Source organism: Equus quagga, chromosome 3, assembly GCF_021613505.1.
Source record: "Equus quagga isolate Etosha38 chromosome 3, UCLA_HA_Equagga_1.0, whole genome shotgun sequence".
Classification (NCBI taxonomy): Eukaryota; Metazoa; Chordata; class Mammalia; order Perissodactyla; family Equidae; genus Equus; species Equus quagga.
In genome coordinates this window covers 102,880,522-102,905,485 of record NC_060269.1, presented here as the reverse complement: position 1 = coordinate 102,905,485, position 24,964 = coordinate 102,880,522, and the positions used below count along the sequence as shown (strand labels likewise).

At 34.7% G+C, this 24,964-nt stretch overlaps 1 protein-coding gene across 1 annotated transcript in view; it reads right to left on the bottom strand.

Annotated features, from left to right (window-relative positions):
• Nucleotides 1–24,964, bottom strand: part of LOC124237135 (transmembrane protease serine 11F) — a 96,659-nt gene that overhangs the window by 32,777 nt on the left and 38,918 nt on the right. Inside the window, exons 3-4 of the mRNA XM_046656473.1 lie at nucleotides 8,647–8,798; nucleotides 3,592–3,710 (exon numbers count right to left, since the gene is read on the bottom strand). Coding sequence (XP_046512429.1) covers nucleotides 3,592–3,710; nucleotides 8,647–8,798 — 271 coding nt within the window. The remainder of the gene's footprint in view (nucleotides 1–3,591; nucleotides 3,711–8,646; nucleotides 8,799–24,964) is intronic.

The following is a 24,964-nucleotide window of genomic DNA, read 5'->3' as shown; positions in this document are numbered from 1 at the left end:
CTAATACAACAGGTATCAACACTTATTGTCAGACTGCAGAGGTTAACGCATTATAGTATTGACACAATGAAAAAGAAGGTGATCAGTGGAGCAGATTAGAGAGCCCAGAAACATCCCAACTCATAAATGGAGACTTGATTTGTGGCAGAGATGCCATGACAGATCAGCCAGGAAAGGACTAACTATTCATTAGTGCTGCTAAAATAACTGCTTATGCATATAGGGGGAAAAATGAAATTAAATCCCTAAGACAAACACATGCAAATATCAATTCCATATAGAATAGAAGTTTAAATGAGAGAGAAAAAACAATATATTTTTTTAAGACAATGACATCAAGATCGGAAAGGATTTCTTATACAAACCCAAAGGGTACTAATAATAAAAGAAAGAAATGATGCATTTAACTATATTAAAATTCAGAAACTCTGTTCATTAAAATATATTATAAAGAGAATGAAAAGGCCAGCCACAAAATGGAAAAAGATATTTTCAATACATAAAATGGACAGGAAAGTCATTTCCAAAAAGCTATGTTTCTAAGAATAAATTATAAAAAGACAAAAATACAATAAGAAATGGGCAAAAAATCATGTGTAGGCATTTATAGAGGACAAAATAGAAATGGTTGAAACAATTGATGAACCTTATTAATAATTAGAGAAATGCAAATTAAATCCATAACTTACTATTATACACACATACCAGCTTGGCAAAAATCAATTTATAGAAAATCTTGATGAGGAGGTAGGGTAACATGAACTCTCACTCCCTTCTGGTAGAGGTGCAAATGTCTACAAACCCTTGAAAAAGCATTGGTTGAAATCTGCTAAAGTTGAGTCTGAGCATAGCAAACCCTGTATTCAGCTTATGACATAGAGAGGCTCTTACACATGCAGTAGGAGCCATGTAAGGATATTCATTAGCTACATTGTTCATAACTATAAAAAGTGAAAACAGCCCAAATGTTTGTCAACTATAAAATGAATTAATAAATAGTGGTATATTCTTCCTAGGGCATTCTACAAGAAGTGAAAATAAATGAGCTGTAGTTACATGCATCAACATGTAAAAATCTCAAAAACATAATGTTGAGTGAAAGAATGAAGTCACAGAAGGATATAATATGATTCCATTTACATAAAGTTCAACAGAGACAAAACTGCACAGTATACTATTTGGGGCTAGGTGCATAAGTGATAAAACTATAGAATGATTAAATCCAAATTCAAAATAGTTTTTACTCTGAGGAAGAGAGAGAGAAGAACATTTAGAGGTTTCTGAGGTACTAGTGAAATTCTATTTCCGAAATTGGGTGGTGGGGTCTTGGGTATTTATTTTATAATTGTTCTTTAAGATGTTTTATATGCTTTTAAAAATATGAGAATATCCCAATAAAAGTGAATGAAAGAAAAAAATACAAAATACCAAGATAAATCATTATGAAATTCCAGAAAACTAAAAAAGTAGAGTACAAAATCTTCTAGAGAAAGAATGGATCACCTAAAAAGAAACACAATCACTCCTGAGCAACATGTGGTAGAGTAATAAAAATGAAGCAAGGCCTTGGATGGTCTGAGGGGAAATGATTTTCAATTTAAAGTTTTGCATTCAAATGATCGATTGAATGGAATATAGAATAAAGGATTTTTTCAGCATGAAATAATTCAGAAATTTTACCTCTCATGCACTTTTTATTAGTGAAGGTGCTTGAAGACTTAACCCACCATATCAAGGAAAACACAGGATGCAAGAAGCAATGGCTCTCTCACTTTAGAGCAGTCCTGTTCTGACCCAGGTTTACCTCCGTGAGGTGGACCTACAAAGCAACTAGTTCAAATTGAAGCAGGAAGCATAAAGTTTTTAGAAAGAAGAATTAAGGAAGTAAAGAAATAGTGAGACCTTGGAAATATCTGAAGACACTGTAAAATGGTAGAGGACTTAGGAAAAGAAAGAGCCAATCTATGCAAATTTGTTTCTGGGAGCATTCTTCCTTGAATGACATAAGTGTGGCAACAAACAATAAGTGTTGGTGAGCACGTGAAAAAAGGGAACCCTTGTACACTGCTGGAAGGAATGTGAATTGGTATAACCACTAAGGAAAACAGTATGGAGATTCTTAAAAAAATTAAAAATAGAACTACCATATGATCCAGCAAGTCTACTTCTGAGTATTTATCTGAAGGAAATGAAAACACTAACTCAAAAAGATATATCCACTCCATGTTCACTGCAGCATTATTTGCAGTAGCCAAGACATGGAAGCAATCTAAGTGTTAATGGATGGATAAATGGATAAAGAAAAGGTGGTATATACATACAATGGAATATTATTCAGCCATAAGAAAGAATGAAATTTTGCCATTGTGACAACATGCATGACAAAATTTCATTATTAACAAAGTATAAAAGTATTTGCATTTTATATATATAACTTTTTTTTCTTTTAAGAAGATTAGCCCTGAGCTAACATCTGCTGCCAATCCTCCTCTTTCGCTGAGGAAGACTGGCCCTGAGATAACATCCATGCCCATCTTCCTCTACTTTTTATGTGGGACGCCTGCCACAGCGTGGCTCACCAGGTGGTGCCATGTGCGCACCCGGATCCGAACCAGCAAACCCAGGGCCGCTGAAGTGGAACGTGCGCACTTAACTGCTGCGCCACCAGGCCAACCCCATATATATGTCTTTATATAGGTTGATCCTAAAGATAAATAACCAAATAAAATGTGAATACTTTCCTATGTTGTTAGCAATTCAGAGAAAGGAGAGTACAATGAGTGAAGGATGGGAGTGCTAAAATCCTCATCTTTTAATTAAGAGAAAGTGTCTATAGCTAATTATAAAGAATCACACTAATTCAGTCCCTTTTCTATAGGCCCTTACTTCTTTGTTCCAGAGTAACTTTCATAAGCTTAAAGGAGTACACTCTAGGCTAATAAATTGTGTTTTGCTAAATAAATCTATGGTCTCCATAGACATGATTTTCATAGGACAAAAAATGGAAGAATATTTTATTTAACTTTCTGCTATAATAGGTAATGATTTAGCTTGCCTAACACACTTAAAAAAATTAGAAATACCCCAATAAATGTCTAAGTTTTCAAGAGAAACCAAAATATTTCAGGGGCATAACTAAATTTGACATTGATATCAAGAATTAGACACATACCCTTATATTTTTATTATATGTGATCCTTTAAGTGCTTTTAAAAGCACAATAAAAAAATTATAGGATGAACATACCATTCTTATATTCTTATTTTAAACAAGTTTAAAGATAGTGAGCCAAGAAAAAAATCAAGATTTAAAAATAGAAAGAATATCTGTTTCAACAAACAATTTCCTCAGGTGCTAATTTAATTGTTTGCCTACTCTAACCTACATACAATTTATGGTACATGATATTATTCTAAATATTTTACATATACTAAGTAATTTAATCCTCACAACTGTGTGACCTAGATACTATATTATCCTCATTTTACAGAAGAAAAAAATGAGCCATGGAGTGGCTAAGTTTCTATAATAACCACATTCAAAGGGAGGCAGAAAACATTAATAAACTTGTAAAATTTCTGTGGGGCTTACCATTCTCTCAATCTGATGACTTCTTTCTATAAACTCTCTTGAGTTTCTCATTCCATAATTTTCTTTATATTTTATATTTGTGACTTTAAAAGAGGCAAGGTAATAGAATGACTTATCATCTGAAAGGTAAAAATAAACAAAAAACTCATCCTTAAACATAATCAGTTCCTTATCCCCCACCCCCAGGAAACAGGCTTGCTTCTTACTACAAAAATTATTGTGTATATTTTCAAACATTTTGTAATTTCGTCATTGTACCCAGCTAAAATAGAAAATTCAGGCCTCAAAGTACGCTTTCAGAACACCCTGTTTACAGTGTTTATGCATATCAAAATTTTCACACAGTTGGACAAGCAGTATACTATGGAAAGTAAATATTGAAAGCATTTGCTGACAGTTAGATAAAAATTACCAATTTCCTCAAATTGTAATATAGGTTTTTCACAGCTAAGCTGTATTATGTAGATACATTGAGCAGGCTATCAATTTTATCTCTGCTACTAATAAGCTTATATAAATAGAAGCCTACATTTATCATTTTCACATGCATATATAGATTTGAATCAGGCAGTACCAAAACAAAAGTGGTTAAGAGCATTCCACTGACAGGAGATACAGGAGACATTTTTATAGAGAAGAGGTGGAAGCAAAGCAAGGAAATTATTTGATTGGCTATAGCTTAAGTGGTTGCCTTCTTTGGGAAAGCCTAGTTGACTGTTTGTGATTGGTTGTTCTTGTTTCATTTTCTTGGCTTTGAGTGCATTGACTCTGGCTTGGGTTTTGCTTACATAGGCTACCAAGGTATGAGAGCCACCCCAGTCCAATGACATCCATGTTTAATTATTTTAACAATTGATGACTCCTAAATTTTTATCTCTAGACCAGATCTTTATTTTGAGTTTCAATTCTTTATCAACTTACTTCAGGGGACGATTTGTTGTACATCCAAAAGGCACATTAAATATAATATTTCCAAAGGGAAATAATCTCTTACTATACTCAAACTTGCTTTACTTCCTCTGTTTTCTGTCTTCATGAACAGTTTCATCATCCACATAGTCGCCCAAAGTTTGGTTTCATCATCATTTCCAACATCCAGTCTTTCAGTCTTTAAATTCTATGGATGCAACCCATTATATCCCTCTAATCCTTTATCCCATCCAGAAAAGCTACAGCCTTAATTCAGATCTTCATCAACCACCTAGCTAATGTCTATCCAAAACAAATGGACTTTTCTATTAAAAAAGAAGTCCTCCATCTAAATTCTGTAGCTTAAATGTTGTCATTACAATCTACTTCATCATCCAGACTAGAAATCTTGGGGTAATCTTTGATCTCTTCCAAATTAATCAACAGCTTCTGACAATGTTATCACTTAATTTTCTTTTTTTTTTTGAGGCAGAGTAGCCCTGAACTACCTACTGCCAGTCCTCTTTTTTGCTGAAGAAGACTGGCCCTGAGCTAACATCCATGCCCATCTTCCTGCACTTTATATGTGGGACACGTACACAGCATGGCGTGCCAAACGGTGCCATGTCCACACCCAGGATTCGAACTGGCAAACCCCGGGCCGCCGAGAAGCAGAATGTGCGAACTTAACCACTGCACCACGGGGCTGGCCCCATCACCTAAATTTTTAAAATCTAGTCTCTATTCACAAATTCTACTGCCATCAGTGCTGTAGTTCATTCTCTCATCATTTATTATCCGGAAAATGTAACAGCTTTCTAACTAGTACCCTGCTTCATGTTCTATTTTTCCTAAATCTATTCCCCACATAGTAGCAGAATGATCATTTTAAACAGCAAATATGACAATACAACTTCGCCAATTAAAACACTTCCATTTTTCTCCTTTCACAATGGAAAGAAGTCTCAAATCTTTACGCTGATCTACAAAGGTTTTCCTTGACCTAGATCCTGCCTACCACTTAAGCATATTCTTTGCCACATTCACTTCAAGATTTATTTTAAAACTATAGCAAACTGTTTGGATTTGTCTGCATTCACCATGCTGTTTTCTTTCGCTAAGATTTTGCTTATGTCATTCCTTTCTCCTGAAATGCTCTTTCCCAGGAATGCCCTTTCCACAGATATCTCCATTGCCTAAATTCTATCCATGGCATCACCTCCTATCATAGAAAGTCTCTGGAACATTCAGCCTTAGATAGGGACTTCACAACTGTGCTGCTATTCTATCCCGTGAGGAACTTTGCACTTGCCACAGTATCATAATAATCGATAGATTTTAGTCCACTGGAATGTCAACTCTTTAAGGAAAGTCTTGTGCAATTTTTGCATTTGGAGAGGAGGCACCATTTCAAGTAATATGAGTAAAAACAATGGTACCTTAAGCTTTTGACAAAGCAACGAATTAATTAATAATTATTTCAATATTCAACATTTACTAATTCACAGACTCTGTGCTAATCATCCTAATTTTTAATTTAACTAAATTATTATTTTAAACATTTTTCAGATTATAAGTGCTCTGTCAGAAACTCTGGAATGAACAGAAAAGTATATATAAAAGAATAAAAATGACCTATAACACTAATATCTAGAAGTAACTGATATTATTTTGGCTTTTGTTTCTCCTTCTAAAAATATTGCTTTAATTGACTGAAGTTTGATGAAGTAGAAAAGTAACTTGCCACAGATCGCTCAACTAATATATGGTGGGACTGAGATTAAAATGTTCATTTGACTCTAAATCTCATGAGAGAATATATTCTCTACATTCCTGAGAGTGGAACCAGTCCTGAAGAATGGGAAGACAAAAGATGCTATCCCAATTCAGACTTTACTTGTATGTTCCAAGAAGTCAAACTTTAAAAACAGCTTTATAAAGTGAGCTTCTGGATTTTGTCTTCAAAATATTTCATGCAACTCTTTATAAAACAGATTTGTTTTTACTCCATAACAAAAAATATAATAAGTAGTCCTAAACAATCTTGAAATAATTAATCTGGATCATAAAAATGTTTGTTGAAAAATATAACTTACTATATGATTCTAGGCAACCAAAAAAACAAAAGCCAGACAACCTGCAAACTTAGTGTTTGAATTTTCCTAGTTAATGTCATATTTCCTGTGAATGGTGGTGATTTTATTCATTAATATTAAAAGACCCTCACACAATTACGAAGGTATCGTTAGTAAATATATATGTGTGTATATATGTATTCTATGATATTTTTCATTGCCGGAAGATATTTGCAACACCTACAGCTGACAATGGATGTACATTCAGAATATAGAAAAAACTACCCAAATTAATAAGAAAAGACAGATGACTCAATAAAAAATGGGAAAAGATTTGAACAGGCCCTTCATAAAAACAGGAAATCTAAATGATCAGTTAACACAGGGGTAGGTGCCCAACATCATTAATAATCAGGCAAATACAAATTAAAATTACAATGATAACATTATAAGCTATACCAAATTAGCAAATATATAAAGATATAGCAATAATAAATGTCGGTAAGTATATGGGACAATGGGAACTCCCATACAGCAATCAACAGCTTGGTATTATCCATAAAGTTAAAAAAGCACATGCCCAGTAACCTAGCAATTCTTCATCTACGTATGTCCCCTAGACAAACTCTTGCACGTGTGCCAAGATATACATATAAGAAGGGTCATAGCAATATTATTTTAATGTCTAAAATCTGGAACCACCCAAATGTCCATGTACATTTGAGTAGATTAATAAATTATGGCATTTTAAGACAACAGGATATTAGTCAATGTTGAAAATAAACAGACTAAAGCTACCTACAGCAAGGTGGATGACTCCTGCCACAATATTATGAAGAAACAAGTCTCAAAACATATGTATAATATTTTTATATTTATTTAATGTTAAAACAGGATTTCACTTTTAAATATTTTATTCCGTTTGATTAAACAAAAAAGGAGGATCCAAATGGACATCCTGAGGACAAATAAGAATCCAACAGTTCATTAGTCTTTTTATCATGATGGGTAACAAAATGTTGAGACCATTAATTCTGTCAGGCACTGAATATTTAATAAATAAAACAGAAATTATTTTTTGAAGTGATAGGCCAAAATTTACTGAGTTGTAAATATAAAACCTGAGGAAGAGAAAGAGCAGCCCCAGATATCCAGACATTGGCCTGGTCCTGTCACCTAGGCCTTGGTATTCTCATCTTGAACAGAAACAACTTCACAGAACATCAACATAGACATGACTATACAGATGATGACAAAAGAAGACCATTCCATAGATATACCTGAACTCAGACAAAAACACTGTCCAAATAAACTAACAAAAGAGACAGAATGTCTCCCTATTCTGGCTATTAGGACTGTTGCTCCTCTAACAATTATAGCTCTAGCCTCCCCTCACTGCTTTTGCCTCTCTTCCTGGGAGGTCTTTCAAGTACGGTTTTATTGTTGTGATTCATATGATTCTGTAAAATTTTAGGCAAAGTCTCAGTCACATGTGATTTATAAATACACATACCAAACACAAAGGTCAAGGAATCTTGGTTGACTGTCATTTGGTTTAACTGTGGTACTGACTATCCAGTTTTGCACATAACGTGGAATTAGTTCTGAGTTATCTCTTCTCCCTCCAGTCATGAAACAATCTCTTTTCCTTTCAAAAATAATGTTTGATCTTTAGCCCTTCAAAGATGTTCCTTAAGGTAACTTTTCTCATATCATCAGTTTTTCTTGGGCAACTCATTAATATATTGATTTTGAAAAAAAAGTATGTTAAACTCAGCACATTATATGGTTTGTCTTTATTCTGAAGGTAATCTTTCAGCCTTTCTTTCTCTTTTTAAAATGTGTTTCTTTTAGATATGTCTATTCATGTAATAATGTATATTGCAAGCTTCATTGGCTGGAAATATGTAACACAGAGCTCAATAATGAAGCAAACTATAATTTAACATCAATAAAAGATCAGTAATTAAAATGTTAATATCATGCAAATAGCATTTTTTATACAACAGAAAATTTCAAGATAGTACGTCATGGAGTACTTAGGCAATAGAAATGTGACCTGGATACTTACCCTCAACAACAAAATGAGTAACAATGCCAATTGCAATTCCTATGATTGCTACAATTGCCAATGTGAAAAGAGCTAGTCGTATAGGGTCCCAAAATTGCTGTCTTCTTTGATACTCAACTCGTGGGTAATCATCTTCTGAAAATTCAACTGGTCTGTGATAAGAAAGAAAAAAACAGTAAGACAGTAACAAATTCATTATAGTTCTACTTCATGTCTACTTGCTATATTCCTCGAAAGTAGTTTATACTGCTAAATATCAATAGGATACGTAGATCTTGAAAAGAACGAAAGGTTTTAATTTGTACACCCTCTGCCAACATGCCAATCACAGTATGAGTTTTAGTTAAAGCTCTACTGATGCTGACATTCAAGTGAGAATATCTTCTCACTGGATTCTGTTTGATGTATTGGCAATTTGAAATTTGGGTGGCAAAATACAAAGATTCAATTAAAAGGTAATTTATAAATAACATTTCCATATTTTAAGAAGGGAGTTTTTCGCAGCAAAGTTATATAATAATCTCATCATTTTTACTTGATTAAAAATAAAAGAATTTATTCCAAATACTTTTTTAATGACCTTAAACAATTTCTTAATGCCTTGTTTTAAAAGTAGCAACATTACTTTTGAATACCTGACCATGATTCTTCACATTTTTTATTAGTACCTCCCAGTGAAATCACAAATTATGAATTGTACTTGACGAGTCTCCAATCCCTACTGGAGCTCTTCCTCTCCGCTTGATTCTTAACCTATTCCAACTCGTGCACTACCTCCCCACTCAAAATATCTTATGCCGTTTTAATCACCTTTCTCCAACTTGAAAGTTGGCATTTATATACTTTATTTTCTGAATCCTCAAATAGGATTCAATATTTAATATCTTGGGAGATATTTATGTTTTTGTATTTATAATTTTATCTATCAAATATTACAAGCTTTATTCATTAAGTGACATAATAGAAAGTCCTTAGAATAGTATCTACTACATTATAATAATATTTCAGAAACTGTTCTAGAGCCCACATATATAGTGTGAACTGTGCCAAAACTTTGTACAAGAGGAAACAATTAGCTTTTTGGAGTGCTATGAGTGTCAGAAGATTTTATCAAGAAAGTGACATGACTAAAACTTTGAGTAATAAAAGTTCTCCAGGTATAAAGAAAGGTGGAAAGAACAGAGAGAAAAAAAGGCTAGTGATGTGAACTAGCATTCATTACTAATAGTTAGTACTGGGAGTAAAAATATACACATAAAATACAGCTTTTGCCTCAAAGAATTTACGGTCTCCAAGGTATGTTCACAATTGCAAGTTTTCACAGCACTGCTATCCTAGAAGGAGGAATATGGTAAGGCTGGTGGGTGGACGACCTCATGAGGTATCTCAAAACCCAAAGTAAAGAGCTTGAAATTGCCTCTGCAGGAGATGGGGAGCCAATATGAGTTTTAATCAGATTGAGAATTTAGAATAATCTCAGAGGTATAAATGAGGATGAGGATCAGAGAAAGGGTGCAGAGAGCAAGACCAGTTCAGAGGTCATTTTTAAGTTGCAAGAGAGAAACGATGAGGGCCTGAACTAAGGCAGAGGCAGTAGGCCGAGAGGAGATGGATTTAGCTCCAATTCTCGAGTTTTGTTGATTGCTAAGCTGTGGGACAAGGAAAAGATTAATGGCTCTTTTGTTTCAATGTCCAAGTAAATGATTGTACCTCTAAGCAAGATGAAGACGATTAAATGAAGAGAAAGTGTTTCCAATGTAGACATGAATGTTGTTAATAATGAACAATGTGCTGCCCTTACACTTGGATCTGAGCCAAATGGAAAGTATCCATTTTATGCCCTTTCTTTTGATTTATTTTATTTTAGTTGTGTCACTAACACCCGTTTGCACGACTCTAATAAAGCTAACTGTTAAGGTTGGTACCACACAACCCAGAAAAAACAAAAAGTTAATAACGCCCCTGTGTACAATGTCTTCCTCCGCATCCATAATTGAAGTATCCATTTCCAAAATCTGCAGCATTAAGTATTCTTGATTATTTAGTTTGTGGATATTATGATTGCTGCATTTCTTTTTTATTCTCATTTCCTTTTTTCCTAAGTTTTGTCAATTTGATTGCTGCACCTTGAACCCTTCAAGAAGTAAGAAATGACAAAAATCAAATTCTGTCAGATTTATGGGGGTGATAGCCACGTATCACATCACAGTAATACTGTGTCATAGTAAAGATTTTTTTTAATCATGGTCATATTAAATTTTAAAATGAGTTTTGTCTGATAATCAGCTATTCTCAGTCTGATAGAACTGGAATGTTGACTATCATCTCATGTGGAAGTTGAAATAAGTTTTACCAAATATTCATTTCTGTATTTTGAAGTTAGAGCTAGCAGGAGCAGTTTGCAGACACCAGCTAATTGTAAAGGAAGTGATGTTTACCCTAATTGGGGGAAATAAAGTCATAAAAACTCAACAAAAGTAATCAGAAAATTTGAAGAAATTTGTTGGCTAGGCTGTTGTGAAATGTTTGTGATGAGCATAATAAACACAATGCATTAAAGGCAGTGTTAAGTGTGCAAAAAATTTGAGAATTTGGTATGATAAGTTAGAAAGATTTTTTCAATGTGCAAATGCTTCAAACTTTGAAAAAGACTTTTATTTTGATAACATTAAAAAATTCCTTTATATATTCCTATATGTTCCTTCCAACCTGTACATGACCATTATTTATTCACTTAATCTGAACATGAGTCTGATGCTAAATGGTACTTTGTATTGCATCTATTTAAAAGAGAGCATTAAGCATAAATTTGTTCTTTAGTATTTATTTTTGTAGGGGAAAGGTTGTTGTTTTGGCCTTGTTTTATTTTGTTCCTATTAAAGTAAAATGAAAATAAAAATTAGGAAACATAAATATGAAGAAGGAAAATGCAACTCAAACGTACTCCTCCATTAAAACAATCTTTTTGAAGTTAAATGGAAAATGTTGGTACATGGTGAAAGTGGAGACTGCTTTTTTATGATGGAAATAAACACAGATCAACTAGGTTTAATCCTGATTTTACTAATGTCACTAAGTTAGGTAAACTCTGGAATTCAGTCTTCTTATCCGAAAAGTGAGGAATAAAAGCCTTTTACAGCTTTGTTAGGATCCAAAATAGTACAAATAAATAATATCAGTAAAGAATCCTTCACAGAAGCAAACAGCATTGTTTTGCTCTGTTTTTGGTCTTGTCTTTAAATATAATTCTTCAGATAATCTAACACTTTATAGTAAAGTATATTTCCGTATTTTCTCTAGAGTTATCTGTAATTCAACACAACTAATTTCAAAGTTATCCATGTATGTTACTATTCTTTATAATTTATGAAAATCATTATTTCTAGATGTGTGGCAAAACTAATCATAAACTGATCTATGGATGCATAAACATTAAGAATATAAATCCCTCAGCCTTGGGTGCAAAAATGCTCTGACTAGTTCAGCCGGTTCCACATACCTGCCACTCGGCAGAATTAAAATAAAACCATGATCCTCAGTCTGAAGGCAACAAACCCAGAATATTTAAAATAAAACCTGCTGGGATAATGCCTTATCCTTTAATGCTTCGATGTGGCTATCAAATAAAAATGGCATTGCTATGACATCACATCAGCGTAGTGAAGATGAATAAGATGTCTGTGATCATAAATAAGAAGGTGTAGATTAGGTGGGGAGAGGGGACTACTTAGAAAGAGTGAGTGAGCAAGTCTTCTCTGTGACGGTAAATTATTATGGAGAAGCAGCTATAAACCAGTGAGTATTTCCTGGCTTAAATTTTTTGAGTAAGAGAAATATTTCTGTTTCTTTAGCAGAAAAAATTCCTTTTATATTCCTACAGAGGTAGCCCCTGCTTATATTTTTTCCTGAGTCTAATCATACGCTGCTATTTCATTCTAATGACTTGACTTAGCTAGATATAGCAGACTAACTGCATTATCGAAGACCAAAAAGATCTACACACACAAAAAAAGCTGTCTTACACCTTTCTCTCCAGACAGCCTCACAGATATTCGACAAAGAAAGCAAACATAACCTACAATACCATCCCCTCCGAAGGGCCACCTGCGGGGAAAAGCAATTAAGCCTGAGAGTTATGTCCTCTTTTAGAGGCAGTCTCTTTGATGATAAGTGCTGTAATCATACCTAAATAAATAGGTGAGAAAACTTGCCCCCTCCCAATAACTAGTTGTAATGAGCTCTACAATTAGTATATCAAAGGTGGCTGACCATCGGACACATGAGAATCGCTTATTAGAGAGAGGTTACAGCTAGTTCAGTCGAGCTTTTAAGAAAGTATATTTAAGTAATTGGAATAGAGTTGCTTTCCCAGTTTCTTTTATAGACCTTTTCCGGTTTTTTTTGCTGAGGAAGATTCATCCTGAGCTGACATCTGTTGCCAAGCCTGCTCTTTTTGCTTGAGGAAGATTTGCTCTGAGCTGACATCTGTGCCAGTCTGCCTCTATTTTGCATGTGGGTCGCTGCCATAGCATGGCCACCAGTGAGTGGTGTAGGTCTGTGCCAGGGAACCAAACCCAGGCCACTGAAGCAGAGAGCAGCAAACTTAACCACTAGGCCATGGGGCCAACCCCCAACACAGACCTTTTCTTAAAATGGAGACTTTTATGACAAATTAATTAGGGTTCTAACTAGTGTAGTTTAAGTAGAAGTACGCAGAAGTAGGCCATCTTCATTGTATATTTATGCATTAAATGGCAGGAGTGTCTTCTATGTTAGGCACAATGGGGAGAATGCTATATGATTAAGACATGTGCCAATCCCTCAGGCCTCAACCTAGGTATATCTTTTGATCTTTATTGATCTTAAGATGAGAATCCAGGGGAGAAATCCAGTGAAAATATATGGAAAAGTCATAGTATTTTTGGCTAGATTAAAGAATAATGAATTACAAATAAGTCATGATAATGAAGATATAGTGCCTAAATGATTCTTATTTCAGAATTTTCAGAGTTAATCTATTTGTACCCTTTTAAAGAGTTAAATTGAAATATATGTAAGCATATGTGGTTTGGATGGATTGTACATGTCACAAGAGGACACTCATATGATGGGAGAAATATCCCTAGGCTAGAGCAAAACTTCTTTAATCATCAAACATCACTACCAGGTAATCTCTGGATGGTATAATTAAGGAGTCAGATGGCAAAAGGGTTACGTTTTAAATTCATATTTAGGATTTATTTTCTGCCTGTCTTTTTCTTTGATATGACTTAAGCCACTAATTTGAGACACTTTTTAGCATGTGGTTTGATACAGTACTCGACCTCTTTTAAACTTAATCTCTCAGTGCTTTAGTTTATTCAGTTATAAAATGGGGATTTGACCCAGTTCATTACTGAAATATACGGGCATCACTTCTCCCATTTCTAGATTTCATAATACAGTCAGTGTGGGTGTTTGATTTTCTAAGGTTATAGCACCAGAAAGCATTTATGCTGTAATTGAGTAATTATTTATTGGTTTAGCATTGATTGACTAATTCTCAGCTTCTCTGAGCTAATTAATCTACTGCTTTTCCAGGTCACACTATATAATATAGACATTTCCCAGTCCTTCACGTCTCGACCTAGGTATATTTTTTAAATTGTTGATCTTAATGTGAAAATCCATAGAACAAAGCTGGTTATGTATTATATTTATATAATAGAGTCATTTAATAATAAATATTATTAAAACTACAGTATTTTATTTGTTCATGGCGAGGCATAGCTTAGTCTAAGGCTTGTAAACTCAAGTATCATCTACTTTCGCTGACCTCCAAATTGATTAGAAGTTTTTCCAGCACTTTTTCTCTCCCACAGTCTTATTATGTGACTATTGAGTTCATGGTAAAAGGTCACCAAACTACAAAGTAATAATATGACAATGGATTTTTTCATGTAGAATGTGTCAAGTGTTTCTAGACAAGGCTCGGCTAGTACTCAACTTGGAACGTACCCAGAGCCACTGCTGCATGATCTGGTCAGCAGGATTGTTACATGTCCTTTTCTTACACTTAGTTAAATTCTATTTAAGAATTTTTATAATGTTCCTAATACATTCCAACGCTGGGGATACAAAAATTAAAACAGAAAAGACATAGACTTTGTATTCAAGGGGCTTATGTAGAGTAGAAAGATATAAAACAGTAAAATCGGGGGCCAGCCCAGTGGCGTAGTGGTTAAGTTCACGCACTCCACTTTGCTGGTCCAGGGTTTGCCAGTTTGGATTTCGGGCACGGACCTACTCACTGCTTATCAAACTATGCTGTGGCAGGTGTCCCACATATAAAGTAGAGGAAGATGGGCATGGATGTTAGCTCAGGGCCAATCTTCCTCAGCAAAAAAGAAGAGGATCGGTGGTGGATATTACAGGGCTAATCTTCCTCAAAAAAAAAAAAATAGTAAAATCAATATGGTGTCATAGGGAAAATAATAGATATATCAAGTACTGTGCTAAGAAAACATAGAGGATTGGATAATAGAAGTTGTTTGGAAAAGGGACAGAAATGAGTATAGGAAAGACTTTTCAGATGATGTGACAGCTGAGCTAGCCCTTGAAGGAAAAAGGGAGTTCTCCAGCATGTGATAGTGGTCAAATACATCCTGCACCTGTTACTCCTTGTTTGTAAGCACAAAAACTTCTCATTGTCATAACAGCACCTTTTTAAACGGGAATATGACCATAGAATTTATTTGGAAGTCAAAGAAAACTCACTGATTAGTAGCATTTTCCACTACCACTCAAAAGAAAAATTTATAAAATTGACAAAAGAAAACAATTCACATATTTTGGATAGAAAATGAGAAGTAATATGATTTTAAGAGAATTTGAGAAACCACATTAATGGTTTAAACAGTCTAACTTAGTCCAGTTGATGGTGGTGCAATTCTTTGTGTGAGAAATTTTCTTTGGATTTGATAAGAATTTCAAAGACCAGGAATACAAATCAAAGGACTCTGTCGATAAATGTCCTCGATTTTGTCCAAAAGGCACATGAGGGTACATTCTAAAAATGTCATGATGATAAGTGTCTACAGAAGCATAAGGAACTGGCAAAGTGATGGGTAACTGGGGGAATTTCAAGTATGAGTTAGTCATCAAAATGACTTCCCTATCAGCTAGACATGACTGGTTTGGCAGGCAATGGAGAAGAGAAAATTTGCAGAGTGTGGGCAGAAATTACATAACATTCTGCTCCTTTACTGGACTACATAATAGTTCTATACATGGGGGAGTGGTAGAGAGGAATGTTAATCCTATTAAATCCTATTTACATGGTGCAATAGAATATAAAGGCATATAGGACATTTCACGATATCAGTGATAAGAATTTCATGTGTCTTCCAAAAATTCCTTAAAAAATTTTTTTTAGACCTGTGAATTCTAGATCCAGCATGCAATCTATCCCCCTTTGTAGCTGACCTTTGAAATCATGATTGCAGTTATGTCAGCATCCAGAGGTAAGCTCCTCTCATGCTGTAATATCAGCAAGGTCAGCTCCACCTCTGAAAGCAGTTACACAAGAAACAGTATTTAGTAATTTAATTCTTATGAATATGAGTAACATTTCTATAGTTTCTCTGTGTCCTTAAAAAATATACCAGGCTCTTCAAAATCTTCTGCCTTAAGAAGACTTTATGGTTCCTATGACTGCCAAGCATACTTCTAATAAGACACCTTTTATTTCATTCATTCATTCATCCTATGTTCATGGAGCAGCCACTTGTTTCAGGTGTTGTTTTAGGTAATAGGCATATAGCAGGACAGAGGATATATTCTCTACCTTCACGTTTCTGGTTGGGAAGACAGACAGTGAACAACAAATAAATCTATACATAAATGTAAAGTGTCAAGTAACAGGATAGAGAATAAATGGGGGCGAGGTGAGGTGGGATGGGGTAAGATAAAGGTGATCGGGGGAGACCTCTCTACAAAGGGGGGCATCTAAGTAGAGGCATGAACAAAGTGAAGGATGGAGTCATGCAGATTTCTGAGGGAACAGTAAGTTCAAGTGTCCTGAAGTAGGAGCAAACTGGGTGTGTTTTCAGAAGAGTGAGAAGGTCAGCGTGACCAGAGTGCAGTGAGCAAGCAGAAGTGGGAACAAGACAAGGTCAGAGAGAGTCATGTACCAGATCATAACCTACCAGGTCACAATAAGGACTCCTTTATGGGGTTCTGAGTGAGAAGGGAAGGCATTACAGAGTTTTGATCAGTGAAGTGGAGTGATCCTATTAAAAAGATCACTCTGTGGAGAATACACTGTGGTGGGGGGTGGAGGGAGCATGAAGGAGGGAAGCGGGGAGACTAGTTAGGGAATCGCTGCAATAGTTCAGGAGAGAGATGATGGTGACTTAGACTAGGGTGTTAGTACTGAGGAGATCAGAATATATAATTGGATTCTGGAGAAATTTTGAAGGCAGAACTGACAGACTTTGCTGATGAATTAGTTGCAGAATGTGAGAGAAAGAGAAGAGGTAAGGAGGATTCCAAATTGTTTAGACTGAACAAGAGAAAGCAACATTTTGAAGGTGGTGAGACCCCCTATCTCAAGTTAATGCCTCTATGGAGCACTAATGTATAACACCAATTTAAAACAGCTGTTCTGGATGCCAAGGGGGTATAGAACTCTACCACTATGTAATCACCCCACTGAGAAGCTATTGCAAGAATTAACCACTGCATTTCACACTGACATGTAAACTCTTTATCATAACCCTAAAGCTCCCTTCTGATGGCACCCTCAGCAGCCTGATCTGTCACACAGCCCCTACTGATCTCTCTCACATTTGATTCTCCAGCCTTTACCTGAGAGCATCTTTTCATCTTTCAAGAGTCACCTCTATAAAGAAGTCTTGTCAACATAGGAACTCCTGGGCAGGCTTTGACCCTAAGGAAGGAACTATCAGGTAGGTGGTGGATGTAGACATGAGCCATTTATTCCCTCTCTGTCCCAGGGCTTCCAAAGAGGCAGGAAAGGCTGGGATCTAGAGGAGTTAGTCACTGACAAAAGAACCTGCTTCCTCTGAGACTGGTTGCAGATACAAATGTATTTGTAAGTATAGGGGTAGAGATATGAAGACTCCTTTATGGATTTTACCCAGGAATCCATTCAGAATCTCAGAATTTATAGTCAAACATAATTTATAATTAATCCTCTTCTATCACCAATGCTAAAATCCCCTTTGTTAATTCACTACAATAGTATTGGCCAGCCTATTCTTAAAACTCTTCCTAACTTCCTGAGGGAAGTCCTCTCACCTTTGAGTAACCTGATGATGGTTTTTAGGAATGCATTCCTAAAGTTTGCATCCATGACACTAGCTATATTTCCCTAGGATCATACAAAAGGGAACTAATCCTTCTGTCACATGTAATTCATTCAACAAGTTCTTATTGAGTACCTACTGTGTGCCCAGCACCGTTACAGGCACGGGGTATTCACTGATGAACAAACCTAAGTCTCTGTTGTCACATAAATCAAAATACGGTGAATGTTTCCAGTTTCTTCCACTAGTCACCAAATCCCCTTATTGCCTTGGGAAAACAGGGACATGCTGAGAAAGCATTTTCCATACACCTTCCAAGAATTAAGAAATATTAATAGGAATTATATAACAGATGAATATAAATGATGAAAGCACAGTTTCCTGAGAACTTTATAATTATGCTTTTCTCATTCAGAATTTAAGGCTTTGGCTTTGTTTTATAATCAACCAACTCAGTGATGCTCCTCAAAATTAGAAACAGAGAGCCAAGAGTTTATGCTGAATAAAGTTGTATATTAGTTTGATAATAGCAACACAAAGGAAAGGAGGATGAGTTAGCCAAGGGTTTAAGTACAAAAAAGAAGTTATTTTGTGAGGACTATATAAACATCCTTTAATAAGTGTGACCAATATTATCCAAATCTTTTTGATCACACTCACATGACTTCCTCACTGGGCATATTTCTGTATTTGATCTTAATGTCATTAAAATGTTACAAGGAAACCCTGTACAATTAATTTAAAGTGGGTGAAGTGACCCATCAGATAATGGGCCCTAAGGTAAGAATTTAAATATCTGACTATTCTTGGTACTAAAGAAATGTAAATAACCAACCTTAACATAAATGAGGCACACTCCTCCACATGCATCATAAATATTTATGTGTTTATCAAGTGTTCTCGAGGTAGAAACCCTGAGGGGAAATTCTTTTCAATGCTTACACATGTCTTAACATATTTGTGTCAGCCTGAAGCTTAGATACATTACAGGTCTCTGTGCTTCTTGCCAGAAAGCCTTCATTTCTGGGAATGCCCATGGTTAGTAACACCTCTTTAATGACATGAGTTAATTGAGGTTAACGAACTTCCTTAAAACACACACACACACACACACACCCATTAATGGAGAGAGCAGCAATAGAAAACAAATACGATATTCATTTTAAATGCAAATTTGAATGCAATAAGGGACCTTTGAACTTCAGCAATGTCCACAGATTCACAGCCTTCCTCCCCACTGTTTAGCCCTGGATGTAGGGCACAGTGGAACTAAATCACCAGCAATAGACTGTCTTTCATTATGGCAAATATAAAAGGCATAAAGTTTGTTTTGAGTGACTTCCGTTGAGGTATAGTACAGCATAGTGATTAGAAGCACCCTCTGGAGCCCAGCTGTTCCCCTTGAATCTCCATTTAATGCTTACTAGCTGTGTGACTTTAGGCAAGATACACATCTTCTCTGTACTTTAGGTTTTTTGTCAGCAAAATGGGCATAATAGTATGTACTTCATAAGTGTCTTGTGAAAATAAAATGAGACAATATATATAAAAGTGCTGTAAGTGTTATAAAGGTTTTTGCTGTTATTAAAATGCCACTAACTTTCTGATCTTTATAAAAATCCACTGTTTTCTCAGGAATGATTGAATTCAAATCTTTCCTCCCTTTCAGTACGGCCATTTTATTTTGGTTCTCGCTCCAGTGGAATATTTTTCTGCATCTTATCTGACTTTCTTGCCTTGAAAAATAAAATGGCTCTAGTAGGAGTCCAAGCGTGAGAATGGAGAGAAGTAACTCTTCATGCATTTGTCAAAGACGTAGTATTAAGTCCTCAAAATAACCAAGGCCATTATGCAATTTTATCCTGTTTTTCTTTTCTGCTTTATTTAGGTTGAAGCTTGCCAATCAGAGGCAATTTCTATATAAATTCTGTATTGTATCATGCGTGACACTGTAACATAACTGAACCTCAGCTATTTTCCTTCTCTTTACCTTGTTTGCCTAGACTACTTTTTACAGTCGAAGCTCATACAGCTACTATCACAATTTTCACTCATCTCAGCTTAGTATTTCTGAAATTATTCCTTCTCTTACATTGAATCTCCTGATAAACACATTCTCTTTACAAAAATTTTATGATCACTCTTATGACAACTCAGACATTCTCTCCTGAACAGACTGCTCAATACTTGCAGATACCAGTAGGTTCTACTACTTATTAGCTTTACAACTTCCTGATAACCTTCAGTTCTTTATCTTAAAGATGGAGATGATGGCTCTAATTTTCTGGACTGTATTAAGAGATACTATAAATTAAGTGCTGAGTACAGTGCCTGACAGATAATAGGCAGACAATGAAAGTATTATAATTAGTATTATTTATTACCTTTGAAAAAAGAAATGGCAAGAAATAGGATATATTGAAGTATATGAGGAAGCCATTTAGTGTAAACCTAATTCGGCCTGACTTTGTTTTTTTTCCAAAAAGGCCTGATGTGGCCATTGAGCATGCATTGTATATCTGCTTTAAACATTTACTATGGCCAGAACAAATGCTCTTAAGATAAAGGCGCAACTTCCTCCCACATTGGCATTTCCTTAGGGATAAGCATCTTTCCTTAGGCTAGGAACTGAGTGCCGTGCTCACCTGTTACCACTCAGCTCACCTGTGACCACCCGGCTTGAGACAACAGACCTGCCACCCTGCTGTGTCCACTGAGACAGCAGACCTACCTGCTGTGTCCATCAATCGGTGTGCCGACAGAGCAGTCTCGCGACTATTGTAAAAAGGAGATTTCAATCATGTGTGACACATCCTCTTTGGGGGTATACAACCACTCTGTATACCCTACTTCTTTGGTGCCCTTTCTTCCTTAGGGCCATGGTCCTCACATTTTAGCTTGGAATAAACTCACCCAAATTTTCATTTATAGATTGGTTATGGATTATTTTCGTCAACACCTTGAAACTATAACATAATTCACTCAATGATACTCCCCAAATGCCATCTTGGAGAACGCAGATTTGTGTGATTTCCATGTTGGAACATCTCCTCTTTGCCAAGCATGGTGCTAGGTAGATGATACATTTTATTTCAAATTCATCCAACAAGTCTGTCATGTATTCTTTAATAGCCTCATTTAACAATGAATTAACTAAGACTTAGATTAATTTGGGCAAGGTAAGAATGGCAAGAATTGGGACAGTTTGAATAAAGGACTATGATTCCACATCTTAAATTATTTCTGTACTCTACACATCTTCCTTTGATAATTAAACCCACAGATTTCGATTAAGTTCTGCCTCATTATGTCCTTACTGAACTGTCATAATGGAGTCTTAGCTGTTCTCCTTACTTTCACTTTTTCTCCCCAGCAAACTATCTAATACTCTGTGAACAGAGATATTTTGGAAAATCCTTTTCTGATGGTGTTTTTTCTGCTTACGTGTTATCTCCAGCTGCCTACTGTCTATTGAATTAAACCTAGACGTGCGCTCATAGCTCTAAACCTACCTTTCAGCCACTCAGTTACTATTTGCATTAAAGTTCCCATTAGCTTGCCTACTGGACTATCCTTGATCCCCTGAACATGCCCCGACTCTTTAATGATTCTGCTCAAGCTGTGTCCTCTATCAGGATTGCCCTTTCCTCCCCTTTCCCCACACCCAAAGCCTACCCACCCTTCAAGATGGGTACATTTCTGTGGAGACTTTCTGGATCCCTAGCTAAAAGTGCTCTCTCTCTTCTTAATTCTAAACCTTTTGGGGTTAATATACTTCTATGTTGTGCTCTCCCTACTAAGTATATGTTCCCATAGTGCCCTATACCTCTCCAACCTTAAACTAACAATAAATAACAAAATATTATTATTTTTATTGATTTTAATGTCTTTTTTTCCCCTGACAGGTTGCAAACTCCATAGGGAATAGATAGTACCTATCTTGTTCATGGCTGTATCTCCAGTGTCTAGCACAGTGCCTGATATACAAAGTTGTTCAATAAATATTTCTGAGTGATTACCTAGACATTACGTTATATTTCAATTAATTCTCTGTTATACTAATAATCTCTCATATACTTTCCAAAGTTATGATTTTCTAAAGGGTGGAATCTGTTCCTCTTTACTTCACTCACAGAGTTCATAAATATGTATTAAATATGTTAATAAATCTTTCCTTTACAAAATCTGCTCTATAGGAAATAAAATTTCAGAATATTTACATTTCTAATATTATGCATTAAGTTAAATATTATACAGCTATATTCTTATACTTTGAAGAAAAATATTCTTGATGACTGCTTCTAGATAATAAACTGAGATTTTGCTGGTTAATATTTTATGAAATGTAGTTTGGCACTAAGTTACAAATGCTATAAGGAATAATATATAGTCCCAATAATTTGACTATAATGGAATAAAGGTTTGCAATTCACTAAAACATGTTGATTTGTATAAAAACAAACCCAATAAAGCCTCAGATTCTTCTAATCCTGCTTAAGTTTTACTTTGAATAAACTAATAGTGCTTTTTAAAACAAATTAAGAAGCTCATTTTCCTAAAAATTTCAGAAATAACATTTAGTCTCAATCACTAGTAAGTTACATGGAAATCATCCTTACCACTAAATTAAATTTATACACGTAGGAACTATCTTAGTGTCTTTGTTCTAGATACTATTTGTGTATAATTACATTTTCAAATACTTTATAATTCAAGCTATCTCATTTCTCAGTTATTCTGGCTTAGTAATATTTCACTCACGATCATTAAAAAATTTTATGTCTGCATCTTTACATTGAAAGGCTCTTCTTTTCCTTGAAATACTCCTCCCCCCAGATATCTACATGTCCCATTCCCTCATTTAATTAAGGTGACCACCCAAAAATCATTTCAGAGAGGACTGATTACCTTATAATAGCCCATATCACTTTCTATTCCTTTATTCTTCTTCACTTTTCTTTGTTGTACTTATCATTACCCAAATTATGATATGATATATATTTTCTTCTTCTCTGTCTCCTTCATTAATATTAATTTAATGCCAGCCACATAGTAGATATCAAGTAAATATCTGATGAATAAATGAACTTAACATACTTAACAGTTGCTTTCCTATAAAAAGTAGTTTATTGCTGTTTCAGTATTTTATAACATAAACCTCTTTATCGGTTGAACTACAAGTTTGTGTCAAAGATACATTCAGTTGTTTGCAATTATTTTTCAAATATATACAGAGCTAAAGGAGAGAAATATAGCTGCATAGGATACCTTTCTCAAGGAAAGAAGTTATGTCTCACATTGATTTAACATAATTTTTTGTTCAGCACAGTGAATAAGCATCCAAGAGAAATAACTGCCCTTCTAAATTCACTCAGAAAGATATATTTTAGCTCTAAAAGTTTAACTGGAAGCAGTTTATGGAGTATCTCTGCCTCACAACTTTTGTTGGTACTAGAATGATCCCGAGGAGGATGTCATGACACATGGAAGACTCCTCTTCACAGAGAGACCTTCCCAGCATAGCTTTGGTCACGTGCATTTAAATACTTAAAAATCTAATGTAAAGGGCAGACAAGACTAATAATAAAACTATTGTATCAATGAGCATTTCAGTAAAATTTTTGATACAATAAATTACTAGTTTGAGTTTCACTTTATGGAACTACAGATGGAAATAGGTTAGCCATAGTAATAGTGACATTGAAAACTTGTTCTCTCAGAACCTATTCTATAGATTTATGATAATAATTAAAGAGGCGATGTCATTTTAGTCTCTTTTAGATACATTTCCATTTTATTATTAAAAACAGTCAATGGCAACATAATGACCAGATATTGTAGTGACTTCTGATATTTAAAATGTCTATATACTTGGAAATTAAATAAATTAAATATTTAACAAATGACACACACATTTGAATATTGACCAATAACCAACTAAGCAAGTTTTTAGTGCTCACTTAATGTTCTATTAGTATTCATTGACCGTTCTTTTTTTTCACTGAACAAACAGTCACCTACTATGTGCTCTAGGCTTAAGACTATGTCAGTAAACAAAACAGACGAAAACATCACCCTCATGAAGCTTATAATTAATGTTCTAATAGAGTCAGACATAAATAAATAAATGAGTAATAAATATATATCATTCCTATGGGGAAAATGAAGCAGATTAAGCATAATAGTGAACCAGGTGTCAGGAATAAAACACTTAATACGGTGGTCAAAGAAACTCTCACTGAGAAGCTGACATTTGAGTAAGATCATAATGAAGTGAAGAAACAGAACATACATATGGTAGGGAAATGTTATCTTAGGCAGGGGCAACACCTTGCACCATGACTCTAAAGCAGAAGTGGACCTAGTACGTTTAAGAAACAGCAAGTGGTGGACACAAAAGACAACTTCATTATTTTTAATTGCTTTAAAAGATAATTGATTGTATAAAGAAAAATTAATAGCAACATATTGTGAGGTTTATACACTGTTGGATTTATAACATGAGAAAAAGTAAAACACATGCCAGGAACAGCCCAAGAGATGAAAGAAAAAAACTGAAAGTATACTGCATAAACTTATTATAATATATGAAGTGATATAATATTATTTGAAAGTAAATTGTAATAATTTAAGGATATATGTTATAAATCATTTGGTAGTACTTAAAAATTTTAAGAAGAGGTTATAACTAAAAAGCCAACAGTAGAGATAAAATGGAAAAAAATTAAATAACTGACTAATCCAAAAGAAGGCATAAAAGAGTAATAGGGGAAAAAAAGATCAAACACATATAAAGCAATTAGCAAAACAGATTTAAATCCAACCATATTAATAATTACATGAAATGTGAATATTTTAAAATCCCAATTAAAAAGTAGAGATTGTCAAATTGTATATAAAAATAAGACCCAACTATACACTGTCTACAAGAAACCCACTATATATATAAAGACATAGGTTAAAAATAAAAGGATAGAAAAATTATATGTTAAGTAAACATTAATCAAAAT